The sequence below is a fragment of the Castor canadensis genome, chromosome 7 (assembly GCF_047511655.1).
Source record: "Castor canadensis chromosome 7, mCasCan1.hap1v2, whole genome shotgun sequence".
Classification (NCBI taxonomy): domain Eukaryota; kingdom Metazoa; phylum Chordata; class Mammalia; order Rodentia; family Castoridae; genus Castor; species Castor canadensis.
In genome coordinates this window covers 134,585,874-134,606,543 of record NC_133392.1, presented here as the reverse complement: position 1 = coordinate 134,606,543, position 20,670 = coordinate 134,585,874, and the positions used below count along the sequence as shown (strand labels likewise).

At 42.5% G+C, this 20,670-nt stretch overlaps 1 protein-coding gene across 1 annotated transcript; it reads right to left on the bottom strand.

Moving 5' to 3' along the window:
- Window positions 1-606: 606 nt before the first annotated feature.
- Sf3a3 (splicing factor 3a subunit 3) lies at window positions 607-20,578 on the bottom strand. The gene is made up of 17 exons (XM_020173662.2): window positions 17,360-20,578; window positions 17,024-17,071; window positions 15,407-15,459; window positions 15,203-15,308; window positions 12,828-12,900; window positions 12,406-12,497; window positions 11,256-11,338; window positions 10,623-10,761; window positions 9,593-9,661; window positions 8,860-8,927; window positions 8,611-8,718; window positions 7,755-7,824; window positions 5,582-5,746; window positions 5,375-5,485; window positions 4,070-4,160; window positions 1,825-1,880; window positions 607-902 (listed from the first exon to the last, which is right to left on the bottom strand). Exons 1-17 carry the CDS (start codon window positions 17,453-17,455, stop codon window positions 825-827), a joined length of 1,506 nt encoding a protein of 501 aa, XP_020029251.1. The 5' UTR covers window positions 17,456-20,578; the 3' UTR covers window positions 607-824.
- Between the last annotated feature and the right edge of the window lie 92 nt (window positions 20,579-20,670).

Genomic DNA, 20,670 nt, shown 5'->3' with positions numbered 1-20,670 from the left:
CCCCCCCCCCCGCCCGCCAAAAAAGGGCAGACCTTTCTATTTGGGACACCAGATTTGAAAACTGGAGCAGCCTCTTAACTCCATCCAAGATCTTGATTTTCTGGGCTTGGAGATCATTAGTTAAACCAACGATCTTGTAGAAGAAATAGGCAGACAGGACTGCAGAAAGCCCTTATTCTAAAGCGGCAAGTGGGTGAAGTCACTACTGTCCTAGTTCCACTGTGTGCCAAGCTGCTGAGACATGGGGAGGGGTAGGGCTGCAGGCCCATTTCCAAATGGCCCAACTCATTTCTTTATGCAAATAAAACAGGCAAGCCTTGAGGCCACAATTAGCTCTTAGGAGCAGCTTGCCCTCACCACTGTCCCCTATATGTACATGGATGGCTGACTCAACTAAGGGTAGTACTCACCCTGGGGAGATGCTCATTTGGGGAAATGGCAGCAAAGGAGTGGGGAAAGAGGTTAGGTCAGAATTACCTTAACATAATATGTGTGGCATCAGTAAGTGCTCATTAACCTTAGCTGCTAATCAAGGGACATTAAGAACTAAAGGATTGTGTTAGTCCGTAATCCTGGGCTTCAGAAAGACACATTCAGAACAAGGGCTGTTTTTTTTTCTCACAGAATCATTTTTAATATAAAACAAAGATAAAACACATCTCAATCCTGCAATCTGCCAGCATGACTTGTTTCTACAAGATGCATGCTTGACTGTAAGACTACATAGTAAAAGAGTCTTTAAGAGCATTTGGTTGGGAGAAATAGAAAAAGCAGATCTCAGGGAATTCTGGGCAAGCCCAAAAGCTGAGCTACATCCTTGAACACTAGAGCAATCCTTGTCTTTTCAGATCCTCATAGGTCTTCTTGTTCACAACATTTCCACTGGAGTCTTCATACTCTTCCTAAAATGGAAGAGGTATACTTGGTTAGTTATACTCCCCACATCTGGAACCAGTATGGGCACCTAAGCTCACCTGGCCCAATTCCATTGCATACCTTGGTACTCTTGAGATTAGCATTTATCTAACACAGCTGTTCTCAACGAGGGTCCCACAAGAGAATTACCTTCTTAGCTAGAATGGGACCAGTCATGACCCATCCTTAGGGTACCTGAGAAAAAGGGTTCATTCAAATCCCTTCCTGTGTTTAAGGTAAGGAACTTTGGTTGAGAAAGGCTGGCATAAGATAGCAGTTTTCACACGGTTCCAAAGGAGCCTAGGTTTCTGCTAGGGGCCACTGCAGGGGGTGGCAAGAAAGCTAAGCAGGCTGAGCTTCCTGACTTCCAGAGCAGTCCTACTTTATTTTCTACACCAGAATTCAACATTACAGTTGGAAAGGGTTTTGCTGCTAAAAGAGAAATACTGCAAACCACTGATCTGAAAAAGAGAGGGAACCTACAGGCAGTTCCTGTGGGACTTGAGGTCCATCACCACCATACCTCATATACATGTCACTCATAATCTGAGACCTGATGCTTGGAGAATGATCTCAGGACCAACAAGGCCACTGCCTCATCTCTATGAGAGATTCTTCTCTCATTAGATGCTGTTCTCAAAGAAGAAATAGCATATAATATAGACTGTTTATAAATCACCATGGCAGAGCACTCCTTGCTACTTCAAAATTTAAATGGGACAACCAACCTGTCTTAAGACATAAATTTAATATATGACAAATATCACAACTAAATTAGGCTTATACATCAAGAGTCATTTTATAGGTATTGTCACATTATACTTGTTACTGGGATCATCTTTCACCTCCCATGGTGAGGGAGTTCTGTCACTTGATGCCGTCCCCAACACTGTCCACATTAGCACCTACCTCAGTATCAGGCTGCCATCGTTCTGAAGCCTTCTGCAGTTTCAGCTTGGCCCACACTGCAGGATGAGAAATGAGCAGCCATTAGGACTCACCAGTCATAAGCTGAATATACAGCATTATAACATTCCGCCTACTTCCAGCAAGCTCCCCCTGGATGACTCTGCCTTTGTGACTCTTACCTGCCCCAAACTAAATTCTGGTTTTGGATCACCTATAGACAAAACATTTATTACAAAATTTACTATGATCTTATTTTGCTGTAAAAGAAAAGGTGGATCAAATGTAACGAAACTACTGGGCTCCAGTGGCTTACACCTGTAATCCTAGCTACTCAGGAGGCTGAGATCAGAGGATTATGGTTGGATGCCAGCCCAGGCAAATAGTTCTTGAGACCCCAGCTCGAAAAAACCCATCACAAAAAAGGGCTGGAGGTATGGCTCAAGTGGTAGAATGGTAGAATGTTTGGCTTTGCAAGTGTGAGGCCCTGAGTTCAAGTACCAGCAAAAAAAAAAGGAAAGAAAAAAATCATAATCCAGAACAATGGAATAATTAAATAATAAAATTATAAGTCAAATCCATTTAAGTAAAAAAAAAAAAGTCAATAACAGTTTATATGACATTACTAAATCCCTCCCACCAGGCTAAAATCTCCTAAGGAAAGAGAAAATAAAAACTTTTCATAATGATCTAAAACAAAGACTTGGTGTGTCAACAGTGACCTCCCTGTCCAACAAGTCCTCGAGTCATAGCTGGCTGAACTATGGATAGCACACACCTGACGCAACTGTACTTACCCACTGTCTTTCCCAGTACTAGAAATTAGGACACTGAGTAATCTAGGTAATGGCAGACTGTAAGAACTGAAAAAGGTCCTACAGAGCAAGGGCAAGAGTTGCCCTCACTGTGAACTAAGGTTAGAAAACATAACATGGAAAAAACTGATGTATGAGAGTAGCACAGCTGGCGTGGCTTATTCTCGCAAGTAGAATGAAGGGCACGGAGTTAGTTTTAATAGGATCTCTCTGGGTTTTTTGTTTTGTTTTGAGACAGGATCTCACAATGTGGCCCAGGCTACCCTCGAATCCAGGATCTTCCTGTCTTTACCTCCTGAGTGCTGAGATTTCAGGCATGCTGTAGCATGCCTGGTGGATCATTTTATAACCAAAAATCTATAGGTTGTCTAGTTTAAATTCTAAAAGAAATCTAAGTTTAATGAAAAGAATGATAAGAAACAAAGAAAAATTGTAGCATCTCTCTGTAACATTAAAATTAAGTTCCCCTCAGTAATCACTAGCTCTTACTCTTAGGGAGACTCTTGAGATGAGGTCTGTCATTCTTGTGGGAGGCATTATCAACCTGAGATGGGAGCCAAAGGACAGCTAAGCAGCTGAACAGGGTGCTAAGAACAACTGAGAGGAATGCCTATAATTTAAAAGGGCAGCAAAAACGCTCTTTCTAACTAGACCAAAGTGAAACACAACAGAAGAGATGAACTAGAAAGACATGGAAACTGGGCAGGTGGCTCACGCCTGTATTCCTAACTACTCAGGAGGCAGGGTCAGGAGGATCATGGTTCAAAGCCAGCCTGGAAAATAGTTCGCAAGACCTTATCTTGAAAAAAACCATCATAAAAAAGGGCTGGTGGAGTGGCTCAGGGTGTAGGCCCTGAGTTCAAACCCTAATAGAGAGAGAGACAGACAGACAGACAGACAGAGGACAGAGAGAAAGGCAGGCAATGAGTCTGCCAAGACGTGAGTGGCAGAAAAAGCTACCAATGCCAGGAAAACCTGACATGTACTTTGTTTTTCTAGGATGTATTTCGCTGCTGTAATTTTGTGAACCTGTACTGTTGCCTCAAAAATAAGCTTACTGAGGCCATCTCTGTTTTCTTCCTTTACATTAGTGGTTCTTAACATATTAAAATTAATTCAGAAAAATATACAACCATGCACTCAAAATCTTCCATCAGAATAGTTCACAGACCCGGGCTGAAAGCAGTTTTTGTACTCAGCATAAGGTTCTTCTCATGGGAAACACAATCAGTACTACTCACTAACCCTCCCCTCAAAAATGCAGAAGTTATATGTCTGCTCTGGTTTTTATTTTTTTATTTTCTTTTTTGCTCTGGTTTTTATATATCTACAACTTATTGCTGTTGGGTCTATGCACACCGTTTCATTGAGACAGTGAGCTATAAGAGTGGCCATGAGGTCCAGCCTAGGTAATAGTCAACAAGTTTACTTACAGGAGACAGCATCTTCTATCTGTGTCACATTAGCAAAGTGGGCAGTGTTAGGGATGCCCAAACACCTCATGCCATGAGCATGACGCCATTCCTGGAAGAGAGACGCAAAAGTACAATGTGAAATGGGAATAGCTAAAACAGCACTAACTCCATTCTACTCACAACCCTAACCTGACCCTTCGCAAGAATTCATCTAAAGGCAGCATTCCTTTTGTGCTTTATGTTTGTAAACACCTGGCTATGACTGACAAAAGGCTGGTATTTCAAAGCGGCATTGCATTGTCTCGGGTTTATAAAATCTAAATGCTAATAGTATTACAGACGAAATTTATAGTAAAGACTACAAAAACACTAAAACTCAAACCTGTCACTTTCCATGCTGTGGGAGAAGCTGACATTTCCCAGCAATCTCCGCCACCAGCATAAGAGTTATGAAGGTAGATTGCTGATGTCTTTGTAAGTAAAGAAGACTGCTGATAAGGGATAAGAAAGGATGGGAGAAAGAGCAGGGAGAGACAGAAGTGGTGACAATTCTGGCTCTTGAATGGTAACTGATATGGTCTTTATCCTGATGTCAATTCCAATCATCTGAGAAACAATCAGTCCACTCAGGGATGCAAAAGAGCAAGCCAAGACAAATTAGCAATGTGTGTTGGAGAGACCACTCTTGGCCTAGCATAAATCTTTTCTATTAGATAAAATTTCCTTCCAAATACTAAGAACTGAAGGCAGAAAAGAAACAAAGGTGAACAGACTTAGTAGAGTACCACACAGATAATGCTTTGTCTCAAGAACAGTTTGATAAAACTGTCATCCCCTTAGTTTCTTTTTTTTTCAAAGAGGCAAAGGCCTGTTTAAAACCTAAAGGATGACTGGCAGAGTGGCTTAAGTATTTGCCTAGCAAGCGTGAGGCCCTGAGTTCAAACCCCAGTACCACCAAAAACAAAATAAAACAAACAAAAAAAACCTAAAGGAGATAGTCAGCTCCTTCATTGGTCCTCAATACTAGCAATGGAGGACAGAAAAGACCAGAGTCAGAGATGATCTAAGATGCTAGCAGAAAGACAAAAAAAGAAGAAGAAGAACTAGCAAGAGAAAACTGGAATGAGAGTCATATAGCAAGAGGAAGCAGCCTCTGGAAACAGAGGTTAGCACTGGGACCAAAAGCCGAATGTCACAGGCTTCTCTGATTCCCTTCAATTCTGGGCACTAGCGATCCTTGCTGGAGGGCTGCTCCTGTCCTCTTCTCTGATAGTCTCATGTGTCTACATCAATTTCCAGATGAAATGGCTTTGAATTCCTTACAGCAAAGTGCCGCTGGAAGGCCTTAGGCCCTCGGTAGGTGTAGTTTCCACAAATCTCACAGTTGTAGTTGATATTTAGGCCATGAAGCTTATACAGCCAGTAGGGAATGGGCTAAAAGAAACCAAGTAAGAAATTGCATTAGTTTACTATGGTCTGCATGTGCTTTCAAAGTGAGGAGTGGAGAGAAGGTGGCAGTGTGGAACTCACTTTGCCATCCCAGCCTAGGGGCAGGTTTTTGGGATTATAAATGATCTCATTTTCTTCATCTTCACTTTCGCTCTCACTAATCTGTTCTTCTTCCTCCTCTTCTCGTTCTTCTCCTGTCCTGGCTTGCTTGCGTTGTACATTTTCATGAGTGAGTTGTCGTTGTTCCTAAGTTAGATCATAAATAAAAAGGCAAGTCAGAGCAAAGATGTGCAGAACACAAAGAGAAATTTCCTATTTTCCCATAACCTTAGCTGACGTCTCACTTAAAAGGATAAGGTTCTTTGTTATAGAATAAGGGAAAGTCTTGCCTTTGTATCAGAACTCCCTATCAGCAGGCTCTACCTGATCCTAAAGAAAAAAGTTAAAGGTTTTAGATCACTAGCCTAATTACTTATCTGAGGCTTCAGACTACCACAGAACAGAGAACAGCCTTATCTCTTCTGCTTCTCACATATTTTCTGAGCCAGTCTTTCTTCTCCTTCCTGATGTTACGGCCATCCCCAAGTGACCACTTTTAAACTCTCCCAGTTTCTCCATTCCAGTCTAGTTTCCATTTTGCTGGCAGATTTATCTGTTCATAAAATCAAATTTAATAGCACATTCTCCTGTCCAAAGAACTCTTTATTATAAACACACTCCCCCACCCCTCACCAGTGTTAGGGATCAAACCCAGGACCTCATACCAGGCAAGCTCCCTACCACTGAGCTACATCCCCAGCCCTCAAAGAACTTTTACTGCCTTCCTACTGTTTATAGGACAATTTTGCTTTGTCCAAATTTCTAACATAAATCTCCAAAGTTTTCTCTGACCACTCCATCCCTCATAAGGCCCAGCACAAACCACATTTCTCATTTCATAATGTTATGCCTTTGTGGTTGCCTTTTCCTCTACCCAAAACATTTCACCTCCTTCTTTCTGCTTAGCAAACTGAAACTTAGTGTATTAAGCAATGTATTACATCACATTGCAATTTTTCTCCCTTGACTACAATGTGGGTTTTTCAAGGGATGTTACACATTAACTATTATATCTAAAAATTTAGCATAATGCCTGGAACCAAAGGACAACAATAGATGCTGAAAATGGCAAAAATCTTATCAGTACCCAGTACAAGCAATGTCTGGAAATCATACTGTGGAATTTGTTGAAATTTCATAGAAAGGTGCCACCTCCTGACCAGGAAAGCAAAATGCTCTTAGAAAAGGGAGAAAACAGTGGCAGACCTCGTACCAAGGGCATGATGCCAAAGGCTTCCCAGCCACGTTCAGAGGTTAGCAACTCAGTTCTGCCACACCCCAAGTTCACTATAGAGAATGTATATCCCCAATGTCTAATGTCTGACTAGCCTTTCCCTATAAGAACTAGAATATGGGGTTGGTCCTCGAACAACCCCAGACCCATCATGTCCATGGCAACTGACAGATACAGCAACAAGTTATTCAAGCCAGCTCTCTGAGCCCCTGTATAGGGAAATGCTGAGAGCAGCTGACAACTATATAATATGCAGTCACACCAGAAGACTGGTGTTCTGGAGAATTCTGAGGCATTGTACATTTTCTCTGAGGGAGTGCTGCACTTTCTTCCATCTTCTCTTTCTAAGACAGGAAAGAGATTTTTCCTCCTCCTACTTCTTTCTGTTTGAGATAAACATGTTGGGTAAGTTAGGCCTTTTCCCATCTCCCACCCACCTGTCAGCACCTCCTGAGAGAATATTCAAGGAGAATGCTCAGACAGCTTTATACTACTACTAAGTTTCTCCCTATGTCCTTAACATATAAGCAACACCCTTTTATGGTAAGTCATACCTGGAAAACTGATGTGAATAGCACTTCTTTTACTTGCCTTTTGAGTGTCTGCTTCTTGGGCCACCCGCTGTTCTATGCTGAAGCTCAGGCAAAGAGCTTGCATTATTTAGATACTATGTTGACAGGAGAGTCTATTTTCTATGCCTGGCCTTATGGACATTGGGCAGCCTTGGGAATATCACCTAACAACAGAATAGGAACCTACTGAAAGACCAAAACTCCCAAGAAAACCCTATTTAGTGCTGAACTAGTTTATCAACTACCCCTTCCTCTTTGGAACCTGAAAAAAAAAAAAAAAATCCTACATGAACTCCTATCTCTCTTACTCTCATAATCTGTATAGTCCTTGGGCAGAGTCAATACTCACCCCAAGAATCTCCACATATTCATAGATCTGGGCTTCTAGGAAAGCAATGTCTTTGTTCCTCTCAGTGTCTCTAGGAATAAGAAACAAGCTGTATCGTTGAAAGATCTTTCTTCCACCTGAAGCTTTGTTCTCTATGTCTAGGAATATTTATTCCATTATTGCATTAAAAATTACAAGCAATTTCTCATTAAACATCAGGATATGAAAGCAAATGCTATTTATCTCAGAACTCATGAACAGAAGTCCTATAATTATCTTTCAGAATGCATGGAGGCTTGCTCTTTGACCTCACCTACGAGGTAAAAGATCTATCTAGACCATTTAAATTTCCATTATCATAACCTACAAAGGAAATGTGATATAGAAGAATGACCTCTGCAAGCAGGCAAACCTGGCCAAAATCCTAACTCTGTTACTTAGTAACTGTAAGACAGTGTCACACTTTACAACTTTTCTGAGTCCATACCTATAAAAGTCAAGATAACTCCTTCTCAGCATTTTGAGAATTAGGAAAAATACCCTATAAAAGTATGTGGTTCAAGAACAGATTCCACTGTCCTTAGAAAAATATAAGCTTAGGAAAGTATTTTTTTGAACTTATTTAGCCTCTATAACCTATTAAGGTAACAACAGGCACATAGGACACCATTTCAACATCAGAAACTTCACCCACTCTCACTCCCCTGAGCACACATTGTTCTTAGTTTACATGAACAGTGATGCCAATAGCAGTGATGAAGAGCAGACGGGATCTCTATGAATCAGTATTGGTAATAAAGTTGGCTTCTGTTATAGTAAGATTTGTCATGGGCTGAAATTTAAAAACCATAGCAGAAATGTTACCCCAGTCACTCACCGCTTAGTACCCTTTGATTTGGGATTTTTGGCAAACAGAGAGGTGTCAAGTGACTCCAGGGACTTTCCTTTGGTGCTGAACAGCCTCTGGGCTCGCTCTTCTAGTGTCCTAATAGAGACAAGAAGGGATTTCAGGGTCTTTACTATACAGCACTATTTTTTTTAGTGTAAAGTGATAGAAAATAAAAATCAAAGCCACTTAGGGGAACATGCAAATAGGACAATTTTGATGAAAAAGCCAGTCTCTTACCCGCCACATTTCAGGCCTAAAGCTAAGAGTGCAGATTTCAATCTGTCCAGACCCAGAGAGGCCAACTCCTGTACAAGAAAGACAGAAGTTACAGTACTACATGAGTAGATTTTAGGAAACGACAAATGAAGGCTGGTGCACAGAAGCTCCTGGGGATGTGGCAGGACAGCATATTTCATAGCCTATCCCCTAGCAGGGATTCAAATTCTCCAAGGACTGACACTGTAGTCATGTTCAAATTCACCCATACTAGTAGTATTTCATTACTATTAATGTGGTCAGAATTATTTCAGTTTTCAGTCAGATTTTTTTTTTTCTTGCAATGCTGGGGGCTGAACTCAGGGAACTGTGCATATAAGATAGCACTCTACCAATGAACTACATCCCCAGTTCAATTTTCTTTTTTTGGCAGCACTGGGGCTTGATCTCTGGGCCTCCTGCTTGCTAGGCATGCCTCTACCACTTGAGCCACTCTACAGTCCTTTTTGTGTTGGGTTTTTTTTTGTGTTGAGTTTCGAGAACTATTTGCCTGGGCTGGCTTTAAATCATGATCCTTCTGATCTCTGCCCCGAGTAGCTAGGATTATAGGTGCAAGTCACTGGCGCCTGGCTGGATTTTCTTTTTATCTTTCCATATTGCTTATAGATGCTTATTCCCAGAAAATGTTCTCTTTATAGGTCCAAAGCATTAAAGAGCAAGATGGACAGACCCATAATGCGGCTAGCAAACTTACCTCCCAGGAAGAGAATGCAGAAAGGTCAAGATGGGCTCCAGCATGGGTCAGGGCACTGCTTGTCTCTTTCTGACAATAACAATGTGAAATTAAGATTCAGGTTTATTAAGATGAAGGTAAGGGAACCATCTAAATTACCAGGTGCAGTTACGCTCCTTCCCCATATTGTTTTTTGCTAGTACTTGGATTTGAACTAACCAGCCTCATGCTTGTTAGGCAGACACTCTTACTGCTTGAGCCACTCTGCCAGCCCTTTTTTGTATTGAGTATTTTAGACATAGGGTCTGGTGAACTATTTACCTGGGCTGGCCTTGAATTGTGGTTCTCATGATCTCTGTCTCCCAAGTAGTTAGGATTACAGGCATGAGCCACCAGCACCTGACAACCCCTTTCTTTCTTTCTTTCTTTTTTTGCGGTACTGAGTTTGAACTCAGGGTCTACACCTTGAGCCACTCCACTAGCCCTTTTACGTCATGAGTTTTTTCAGGATAGGGTCTCATGAACTATTTTGCCTAAGCTGGCTTCGAACCATGATCTTCCTGATCTCTGCCTCCTAAGTAGCTAGGAATATAGGTGTAAGTCACTGGCACCCAGCAGCCCCTTTGTTACATACATTTATGTATAAGGATCAAATTCCAACAGGAACGAACAAAAGAGCAGATGACTTGAGGGATACGTGGATACATGTCAACATATCCCAGCTGAGGCAGGACATTAAACTTGAGGTCTACAAAGCAAGATCCTGACTCAAAAAAAAAACCAAAAAACAAAAAACCAACAACAAATGCCCCATTTTCACCATGAAAGATGAACCACACAGCAGCCATGATGTGGTTGGTGAAAATCCTAGGCCTGATCAATGGCAATCCTGTAGTGTACAAAGAACACCTAGCATACATGACAGGAAACACCTCATGGCCAGAGCTGATACCAAGGGATCTAATACCCTGAAGCAGAGGCTCAAGACTGAGTTAAAATAACTAGTTCAATTTCCTAATGTGACCTCCACTTGCACCCTACTGGAGCTCACCGGCCATCCAGGAAAGGTACCATTCTCCCATTTCTTCTCAAACTCGTTCTGAATCTTTCCAAAAAGCTCATTCTGATCTTGAAGGGGCTTCACTCTATCTGTGTAATCCTGAAGGTACTCAAGCAACATCTCTAGGTACCTATAAAGGAACATACAATACAGAGAAAGCAAACAGGGTTTCTATCTTTGATACATTGTTTTGGCTTATAGAATGAGAAAAAGAGAGGAAGTTAGGGCTACAGGATCACTAGCCAGAGACATTATTGGTACAAATATAACTTTGTGTTTAATATCAATCTAGGCACCTCACTTCAGCCACAATCTGAGAGTCTAATTTTTTTCTAATTAAATTCCCAAAGCAGAGGTACCTGAGTAGAAGACTTCCTTCGATAATTAGACAAAATCAAGAACAGTACGGGCGTAAGACTGAAGATGTGCCCATAGATACACATCTGCTCAAGATCAGAGAACTAGAAATGCTTTAAAACCCCATCATTCTCAAATCGGGCTTCCAATAAACCTGAAAATTATTTGTACATGCTTTTTAAGCAACAAAATTCAGAAGTCTGACCCAAACCTTCACATTATTTTCTAATCAAATTCTGTAGAGGCCTGGAAGTTATTAATGCCTACCTCTTATACTCTGCATTCTTCCTTTCTTTAGGAATGTCAAATAACTGGTCAAAGATAGACAGATATGTGATATAATCCAGCTTCTGAAAAGAAAAAAGCAATGACAAAAGACTTAGGTAATTGTACTAAGACACAATTAATCTTCAGAAACTAAGATCAAAATTGAGTGTTCTCTAACAAGTAACAAGGCTCACTTTAGTTTGTGCGTTCCCTTCATTAACTTTCTACAGCAATTAGTCTTAATTCCACTGAACTGAGTATAAGAATATCAGACATAATTAACTCTACATAATTAAGATCAAGTTAATGAAGAGTAATGTATAAGAAACATTTGTTGCATAACCTACTATATGCTAGGTTCTTGGTTAAAGATTTTGATATCCTAAAATAAAGTCCTGGAAGGGATCATTCGTTTATTCATGCAACCACTTATTGAGCATCTTTCTCCCAAATATGGAGATTCAGAAAGGAACGTAACAGGGCTGGCGGAGTGGCACAAGTGGTAAGAGTGCCTGTGGTATGCAGTAAGTGTGAAGGCCTTGAGTTCAAACCTCAGTACCGCCGGGGGAAAAAAACAAAACAAAACAGACAAGGGACCTGCCCTCACAGAGCTTAACATTGATTATTGCACTTTGGGGACATTTCCTCACAACTCCATAAGGAACTAATCATAAAGTTCCTTGTGAACTTTCTAAGACTGTCAAATTAAACCTCATCTGTGATAAGTTAGTTTTAAATGTCTTCTAGAAAAAGACATTAAATAGCCCATAGTATATTTCTCATGCACCTAAAATTGTGTACATCGAACACAGAAGTGTGGTATTTGTGGGGTTAAAAAAAATATTTCTGCTTGGCGAGAACAAGGCCCTGAGTTCAAATCCCATACCGCCAAAAAAGTTTGTTTTTATGAAAGTAATTATCTTTATTACATCAACAAATAAAATGCACTAATAAATAAAATCTGTTTGTTGTATTCACTGTAAAAACCTTTCATTTTGAATAGTTTCATTTGAAGAAAGCTTGCCACCTGTTTAATATTTACACAACAGGAACAAAACACAAGGAAGACATTCTTTCATTGCTTTAGGTCTAGTGGCTTCCTGACTTAGCCCCTAGTATCAGAACCTTTCTCCCCTCTATTAGTCCTTACTTCAGACGCCTTCAGGTTAATATACTTGAGGTAACAGTCATGGAGATCGAGGTAACGACCATATCCTTCTTCATCAGTGAACTCCACCAAGTCTGAAGGAAACATACATGTCAATGATTCAAACACTATAGCCCAGTCTCTTGCCTTTCAAATAGATTGCCTGTTCCAAGTTCCCAAAGGCAGTCCTTCACCCAAATGTACTCCCTATTCTCATGAGGTGAACAGAGCAGATTTCCAGGCCAGTGAATTTGAGCTTAAGGTACCACAAAATAAATGTTTTGTGCAAGGCTATAAATCAGTGAAAACAAAATCAGCATGAACACCTGGCTATAAATTTCTCTGGGGTCCTGTGGGAAAATCTGTTCTCTGTCATTAACCTATACTTTTCTTGGTGCTGTAGAAAAATGTTAAACTCTACTTACTCTGTGCCTCTTCACTTGGATTCTCTCGAGCCTTCAGGAGCTCCTCAAATTCCACTGACATTGGCACACAGATCTGGGGAAAAAGAAAAAAGCTCAGGTGGGTTTGTCACTATAAAAGCTGCAATGTCACAGAAATGGGAAGTACATAAAGTTGGAGTTTGATGCTTTATTTGGCCTTGATTTTTCTCATGAAGAGTGTACTACTATTCTCCAAGTACCTTACTTTCTTTCTCGTCTGTGTATTGTTTGTCTAAGAACTGCTAAAGTATCACATGTTCAGAAAGATTCAAATAATATAAAAGGACGAAAGTCCCCTTTGATTAAATCAAGGGGTGGGGGGTCACCCCTTGATTTGCATGAGCGAAACGTCTATTACCTCTGTACTATTTCAATAAGCAGTCTCTTCTGGTCTTTTTAGCCTTTTCTTTTTTCAATCTGCTCCTTCAAGTATGTACATCTCTCCTATCTTCCTCAGGACCCTCTTCCTTCTCTTTTCTCTGCAAAGTTTCTCTTTCTTTTTTACAGTACTGGGAATTGAATCCTGGGCCTCGCATATACTAGGCAAGTGTTCGACCACTTGAGCCACACCCCCAGCCTTTTTGTTTTTGAGACAGGGTCTCACTAACTTTGCCAAGGCTGGCCTTGAACTTATGATCCTCCTGTTTCCCACCTCCAGAGCAGCTGGGATTACAAGAATGTACCATCACGTCAAATTCACGTTTCATACCCTATACTTCTACCCATTACTCACTGACAGTCTCTTTTCACATTCTCTCTTTCCCAGAACTCTATCATTAATGGTTTCAACAATCAAGTCCATGTGATGACCAAATCTAAATTAAAGCCTTCATCACTTGCATGAGCCTGTTGCCTAATTCTCTCTGCTCATTAGATACTTCTGCCTAGACGTAACACAAACTAAAAATCTACACATATACGAACTCATTTCCTGCTGCAAATGAATTACCTTCTTTCTCATTCTATCAAAGAATAAACAAGTCACCAGTGCCACAGTCATGAAAGCTCAAAGTAATCTCTGACTCAATCTTCTCTACTCCCTGCAGCAAGTCTTGCTCCCACTACCTCCACAATTCCCTTGATCAACAATGTGAGTGCTTAGTGGTTTCTAGACAACTGAAACATAGTCCCTACTACTTATAATCTTAAAACATAGTAAAGCAGACACTCATTGTCACAAAATGTGACAGGATCATAAAGAATGATAAATTTGGAGGGGATGACTAGGGATACTTCATCAAAGAGTTACTCTCAGGAGTGAATCTGATCCCAGTAAAGGCATATAGGGAAATATCAATGAAACCCCTCTGTACAATAGATGCTAAAAAAAGGAAAAAAATTAGAAACCCCCAATATACTTAAAAAAAAAAAAAAAGAGTTGGCCTCTGAGCTGAATCCTGAAAAGTATAATGAACTTTGAAAGTGTTAGTTGGATGCTCTAGATAGATTTTAATAGTTAGCAGCATAAGCAATTTGTTGTTGTTGTTGGTGGTGGTGGAGCGATGCTTGTGAAAGATAAAAAGCAGGAGAAAGCAGGATTGGGATAGGGAGAGCCCATTCTATGATGTAGACTGCGTAAAATTTTTCCTCCCAATCTCAGCCTCCCACGTAGCTAGAATTATAGACATGAGTCACTAGTGCCCAGATTGGATAATTTTTTTTTTTTTTTTGGGTGGTACTGGGGTTTAAACTCAGGGCCTACACCTTAAGCCACTCTACCAGCCCTTTTTTTGGTGTATGTGTGAAGCGTGCTTTTTCAAGATAGGGTCTCAAGAACTATTTGTCCAGGCTGGCTTTGAACTGCAATCCTCCTAATGTCTTCCTCCTGAGTATCTAGGATTACAAGCATGAACCACTGGCACTCAGCCAGATTGGATAAAATCTTCACCAACTCAATGGGGAATTTTGGAGCAAAGATTACACACTGAAGGAGTCTCACGTAGGTCAGAAAGAGTCAGATCCCAATACACCCACAGTGTTTACTCACTGGCTAAGGGGTGCCCAGGGAGAGTATACTTTGGCTTAAAAGCTGAGGGGGATCTTGAAAAAACTGTCGTATGATGTCACTTATTTATGTTCCTTAAAGCTAAATAGCAAGTACTTTCTTTTTTTTCTGAGACAGGGTCTCGCCATGTAGCCCAAGCTGGCCTGGAACTCTCTGTAGTCCAGGCTGGCCTCAAACTCAAGATTCTACTGCCTCAGTCTCCTGAGTGGTGGGATTACAGACATGTGTCACCATGCCTGGCACAAGTGTATTCTTGAAGGGATATCTAAGCAGCACACCTCTATTTTCCTTGTATCTTTCTTTTAGTATGCTCTCTGGGTAGGTTTGAAGGAAATACTTTCTGAGGCCCTACCTCATTTGGGTGCTTCCGATGGAATTCCTTTATTTGCTTGAGTCTATTATAGAATTCAGCAAATTCATTGGGTCCTGAAATGGCATTGAGCTCCTCCTTTCGTAACCTGCAATTTCAGGAAAAATGCAAAGAACACAAAGTCAGTCCTTTAACCATGACTCCTCAGAACCACTAACTCCTGGAGTGGCTGTGATTGTCACTTACCCATCTTTATCATCATACAAATCCCTCAGGTTCCCACTGACCTCCATATACCTCTGAAAGGCAAACACAAAACATCAGAATGAAGCAATTTTACAACAAGGGCTCTCTGGTCAAAGACCAAGGGAAACCCCATCAGATATGGCTTAAAAGTTCTTGTGTTGCCAGGTGCCAGTGGCTCACATTTGTAATCCTAGCTACTCAGGAGGCAGACATCAGGAGGATGGAGGCTCAAAGCCAGCCCAGGGCAAATAGTTTGCTAGACCCTATCTAGAAGTAACTCATCACAAAAAATGCATGGCAGGGTGGCTCATAGTGGTAAGAATGCCTGCCTAGCAAGCATGAGGCAAGTTGAAACCCCAGTGTGCCACCAAATTTTTTTTTAAAAAGTGCTTGTGCTTTCTAGAACCTTTAAGAGACAGCTTGATTCCCAGTTGGTATCTAAAATAGGCCAATGTGAAGGTTATCAAAGTGCTGTGATATGAGGAGTAGCAGAGAGCTCCTATGCCTACACCAGATGGCAAACCTTTCCTGTAAGATCTTGACTTATCCCCCTTTGGTTGAAGAGAAATTCCCAGTTAAGATTCTTGAAGATTAAAAAAAGAGTGGTCCAAAATGACTTTTTACTATTTCGAAAAGCTTGAATGAGGAGTGCACAAGCTAAATAAAACACTGAACAGCTTCCTTTGGAGTTAAAGTATATTGATTCAGGATGGTACAGGTCATAGTCCCTTCTCCAAAACTTCTGGGACTTTGTGTCAGAATTTAGAATTTTTAAGTTCAGAAAGGTACCATATATTATGAAACACCACACCGCTAGTGGAATCTGGAGCTCTTCACTTCAAACCCCAGCACCTCCCCCGCAAAAAGTTCTCTAAAGAATTTTATGAGTTATTTACTAAGTAGGATAAATAAAGACCATAAAAAGCCTCTCATGGGTTCAGACAGGTGAATTCACCTCAGAGTCTGCTACCAAATACCCTCTCAGCCCCACCCCCAAACAATCAAAACCCAAACCCTTGGTTTTCAGAATATTTTGGATTTGGGAATTTAAAGAACTGGAGGTTTGTAATATAATTACCTCTTGAAAATCAGAAGCTCCAATTAGGTATTTTATTACTTTCTAAAAAAGATTTCAAACATATACAAAAGAAAGTATGGTATAGCAAACTTCCATTTAGCCATCAGCCAGCTGTAATAAGTATCAATACCGCTTTTGATTAGTTCCTTTTAACATAAGAAATTAAACTATTCCCAGGCCGATGCAGTGACTAATTAGTAGCCAAAAGTACTTCAAAACAACGTCCTGGGAGGGAAACACTAATATACAGCAGTCCTTTCTCTTTTAAGACAGAGATAGTATCTTCTGTGCCTGGGACTCCTGAAAACGGTTCTTTGTGTATTCAAGGGGTACAAGGTGCTAAAAGGGGCATCTTCCCAAGCATCGAAGGATGAATGAGTTCCCCGCTTGGAGAAGCGAGGATGTCTGTCCAGGCCGACCACCCGCGACTGGCCAGTCTGCTTACCTTTGGCGAGGGCTCGTGCTGAAACCCGCACTCCCCTGCCGGCTCTTTTCCCGCCCATCCCGCCCCAAAGAGAAGAGGACAGCGAGGCACTCACATCTTGCATGGCTCGAGTGCGATGGTCGGAATTGATCTGGTCCCGGAGCTGCAGAGGCAAACGGTGACCCATACGCCGTTAGTTTGGGTTCTGGAGTTGAAAAGGCCGCCAGAGGCGGGGCTTAGCCTCTTAGGTCTCGGCGGCTGAAGCAGGGCGGGCGGGGGTCTGGGGTGCTGGACCCCGGAAGGACGTTTCCAATGCCCGAGCTCCGATGCAACCAGCGAGGAAGGCGGGGATGGGCGCGGGCGGGGAAGGTCTGAGGCCACAGAGACCGCCGGGGTTCAGCACGGAACAGGGGCCCAACCTCTGATGTGGCCCTGACTAGGTCCCACTCACCGTGGACTTCTTAGTGAGCATCTCTTTAGCCATGACGTCCATGAGCCGCTCTTTCTCCTCGTGATACCGCCGCTGCTGCTCCAGAATTGTCTCCATGTTCCCTTCGCCGCGGAACAATTCAGACAACTGACGAAAGCGGAAGCAGCTCCTGCCGCCTTGCGCGCCTGAGTCCCCACGCTGTGCATCCGACCGCACCAAAGTTCCGTGAAAACCGGAAGTGCCGTGGGGACGCAGGGAAAAGTGAACACAAGGAGATCCAGCCTATGCTACCCAGAGGACAACAGTGTCCCCTGCTGGTTGGAGGTGCGAAATGACGTCCGGCGGCTCAAACTCCAGGAGCCTAAGGGTAAAAGGCTGCGGACAGGAATACTTGAGTTGACTGAGTAGTTCAGTACGGATGGGAGTTGGGAAACTGGATCTTGAGTCTCTAGCTTTCAGGGTGACCTCTGTGTCTTTGTCAGTAAATGGTAATGGTTGTGATTTGTTTATGTAACAAAAGTCACATGTGGAAACAACGTCATTGTTTATCAGCATAGGACTCAAAATATGGTACATCAAAGCAGCAAAGTGCTATACAGTCTGAGAAATGAAATCTAGGGCTAGGGATGTGGCCCAGTGGTGGAGAGCTTGCCTACTATGCATAAGGCACTGGGTTTGAGCCCCAGTACCAGAAAAACAAAACAAAAACAAAAACGCAAATCCCCAGTCCACTTTTACGTAAAGAAATGAGGCACGTCCACATGTTCATATCAGCATTACATAACTAACGAAAACTGGATGTGACCCTTGTCCATTAACTGGTAAATATAAACATAATGTGGTAGTCTATACAATATAATCAATGGAATATTCTTCAGCAATAAAGGAATGCAACAAGAATGAACTATGAAAGCATCACACGACACAAAGAAGACCCACGTAAAAATGACATAGTGTATATACGGGGAGGCAAATCCATAGAGACAGAAAGTAGAGGAGTGGAGTTTTTTGCTTCCTTTTTTTTAGTGGGACAGAGGTTTGAAATCGGGACTTTCAGCTTTGCAAAGCGGGCACTCTACCGTTGGCGCCACACCTCCACTCCATTTTACTCTGGTTATTCTGGAATGGGGTCTTGAGAACTGTTTGCTCCAGCTGCCCTCAAACCTTGATCCTTTGTATCTCAGCCTTCCAAGTAGTTAAAATTACAGGCGTCAGCCACCAGCGCCCAGCAGATGAGTGATTTTGTAACTGAAGTGACTATAAATGGGTACAAGTAATCCTTTTTGGGGTGAGAAGAATGTTCTAAAACAGAATTGTGGAGATGGTTACACAACTCTTAAGTTTGCTAGAATTAATTGAATTAAAATGAATGAATTTTGTGGTATATAAATTATACCTCAATAAGGCTGTTTAAAAAATCTGTAGGAACTCATATGGAAAGATGGCCACACAAAGGGAAAAAAGCGATATGCCCAACAGTACATAAAAATAGATGTGCAAAGAGATTATTTCTGTAAGGGTATCCATGTACCAGTAAACATTGGTTGTTACCAGGGAGAGTGCCTTGGGGGTCTGATATGGAAAGGAAATTTTTGTTTATACCCAAAGTACAGAATGAATTTCTTCTTTCTTTCTCTTCTTCCTTTTTTTTTTTTTTAACATACACGTGTTACTTTTCTTTTTCCCTTCCGCCTTGGGGATTGAATCCAGGGCTTCCCATTTCTCTACTACTTGTGTTATGTCCCCAGCCTTATATATTAGGTTCTAAACTTAAAAATAAATTGGGTTTGAGGTGTTAAATGTAAAAAAAAATGCTTATACTGAAATAAATGAAACATTTGTAGCTGTAGTTTCTCTTACATGGGTAAGTAGAACACGTAAGCAACACCATTCTGGCACTCTGGCTCTAATCTGAAGCCTTCCATTCCCCACTTCTCCATCCGCACACTCCCTCAAACCAGTCACCAAGTCCCATCTTTTCCCCTCCTGCCGCTACCTGCCTTTAACCTCTCTCCTGGGCCATGGCCCACTGAGCTGGTGTCCTAACCAGCCTGCTCATTTTACCCCTCCAATCCATTATTCATGCAACAGCCAAAATGATCTTTCTCAAACTCTGACCCTCTCACAACCCTGTTTAGACATTTCCATGGGCTGCTTTACCCACAGGGTGAGGTTTATTTAACTTAGTATTTGGCTGCTCAGGACCTGGACTCTGCCTACCATTTTAGTCTCTTGGCACTTCCTCTAAATACAATTACTTGCTGCTTCCCCAAAGCACCATACGTTTTCAAAAGGCCTTTCACCAGCTGCTTTCTATGCTTGGATCGCTCTTCCTCAATAACTGTTTATTGAACAAGCGGTAAGGGCTGGGAGCTGAGCAGGAGGCGTGAGCAAGGCAGCGCCAGCCCCGTTCTCAGGCTGGATGGAGAGAGAAACAAACAAAAATGTAAACATACAATTTATCAATTGTAAGTACGCACGGTAGGCGTTCATAAACGTTTGTTGAAAATGTCAGTCACGGTCTCGCAGAGTTAAGGACTGGGATTGGATCTGCAGGCAAAGTGTTTTAGAATCTTGAATGCGCTGATGACGACTTTCGTGAATGTGAGCAACTGACTACAGGAACCTCCCCACCCCTGCAACATGGTAGCAATGCTTGCTCAGGGTTGGGGATTTCATTCGATACATAGAATCTCGCGGTTTCCAATGGGCGGCGGGTCCCCGCCCCCACAGCCGCTGCAGCTAAGGCCCGCGTACCTGCCGCGACATCCAGACAGGCCAAGGCAGCCCGCAGCCGCCAGTGGGGCAGGAACAGGGGCGTCCGATGCCGGGCAGGGGAGCGTGCTCCGCCCCATCTCCCCACTTCGGGGGACAGCCCCCCTCACTCATTCCCGCCCCCGCCCTTGAATCACGGAGGCGGGGCCATGACCCATTCATGCTGGGAATCGGATCCAGATGTTCCCGCGGCGCGTGCAGCTGCATCCTTGCCTTTTTTGGCAAAAAAACGTGCCGCCGCACGAATCCCGAGCCGCCCCCACTAATCCTTGGGAAGAGGGCTGAGGGTCTGGGCCCAACTGAGGATGTGGACCCAATGCTTGTACTTGAGGGATTAGGGCGGCGTTGTTAAGGGAGGGGTGCTATGAACCCCACTGCCGCCTGGCTCCTGTCGGAAACCTCCCCCATGCCCTCCCTTCCCCATTAGGAGGAAAAGCCCTCTGCCAGTAAGGGAGTGGGAGGTATGCGGGGAAGGCAGGCCAGTAGCTGTGGTGGTATCCCCTTCCTGGAGAGACTCCCCCCCACCCTTTTCTCCCGAGGTCTAGAAGAGCCTAAGT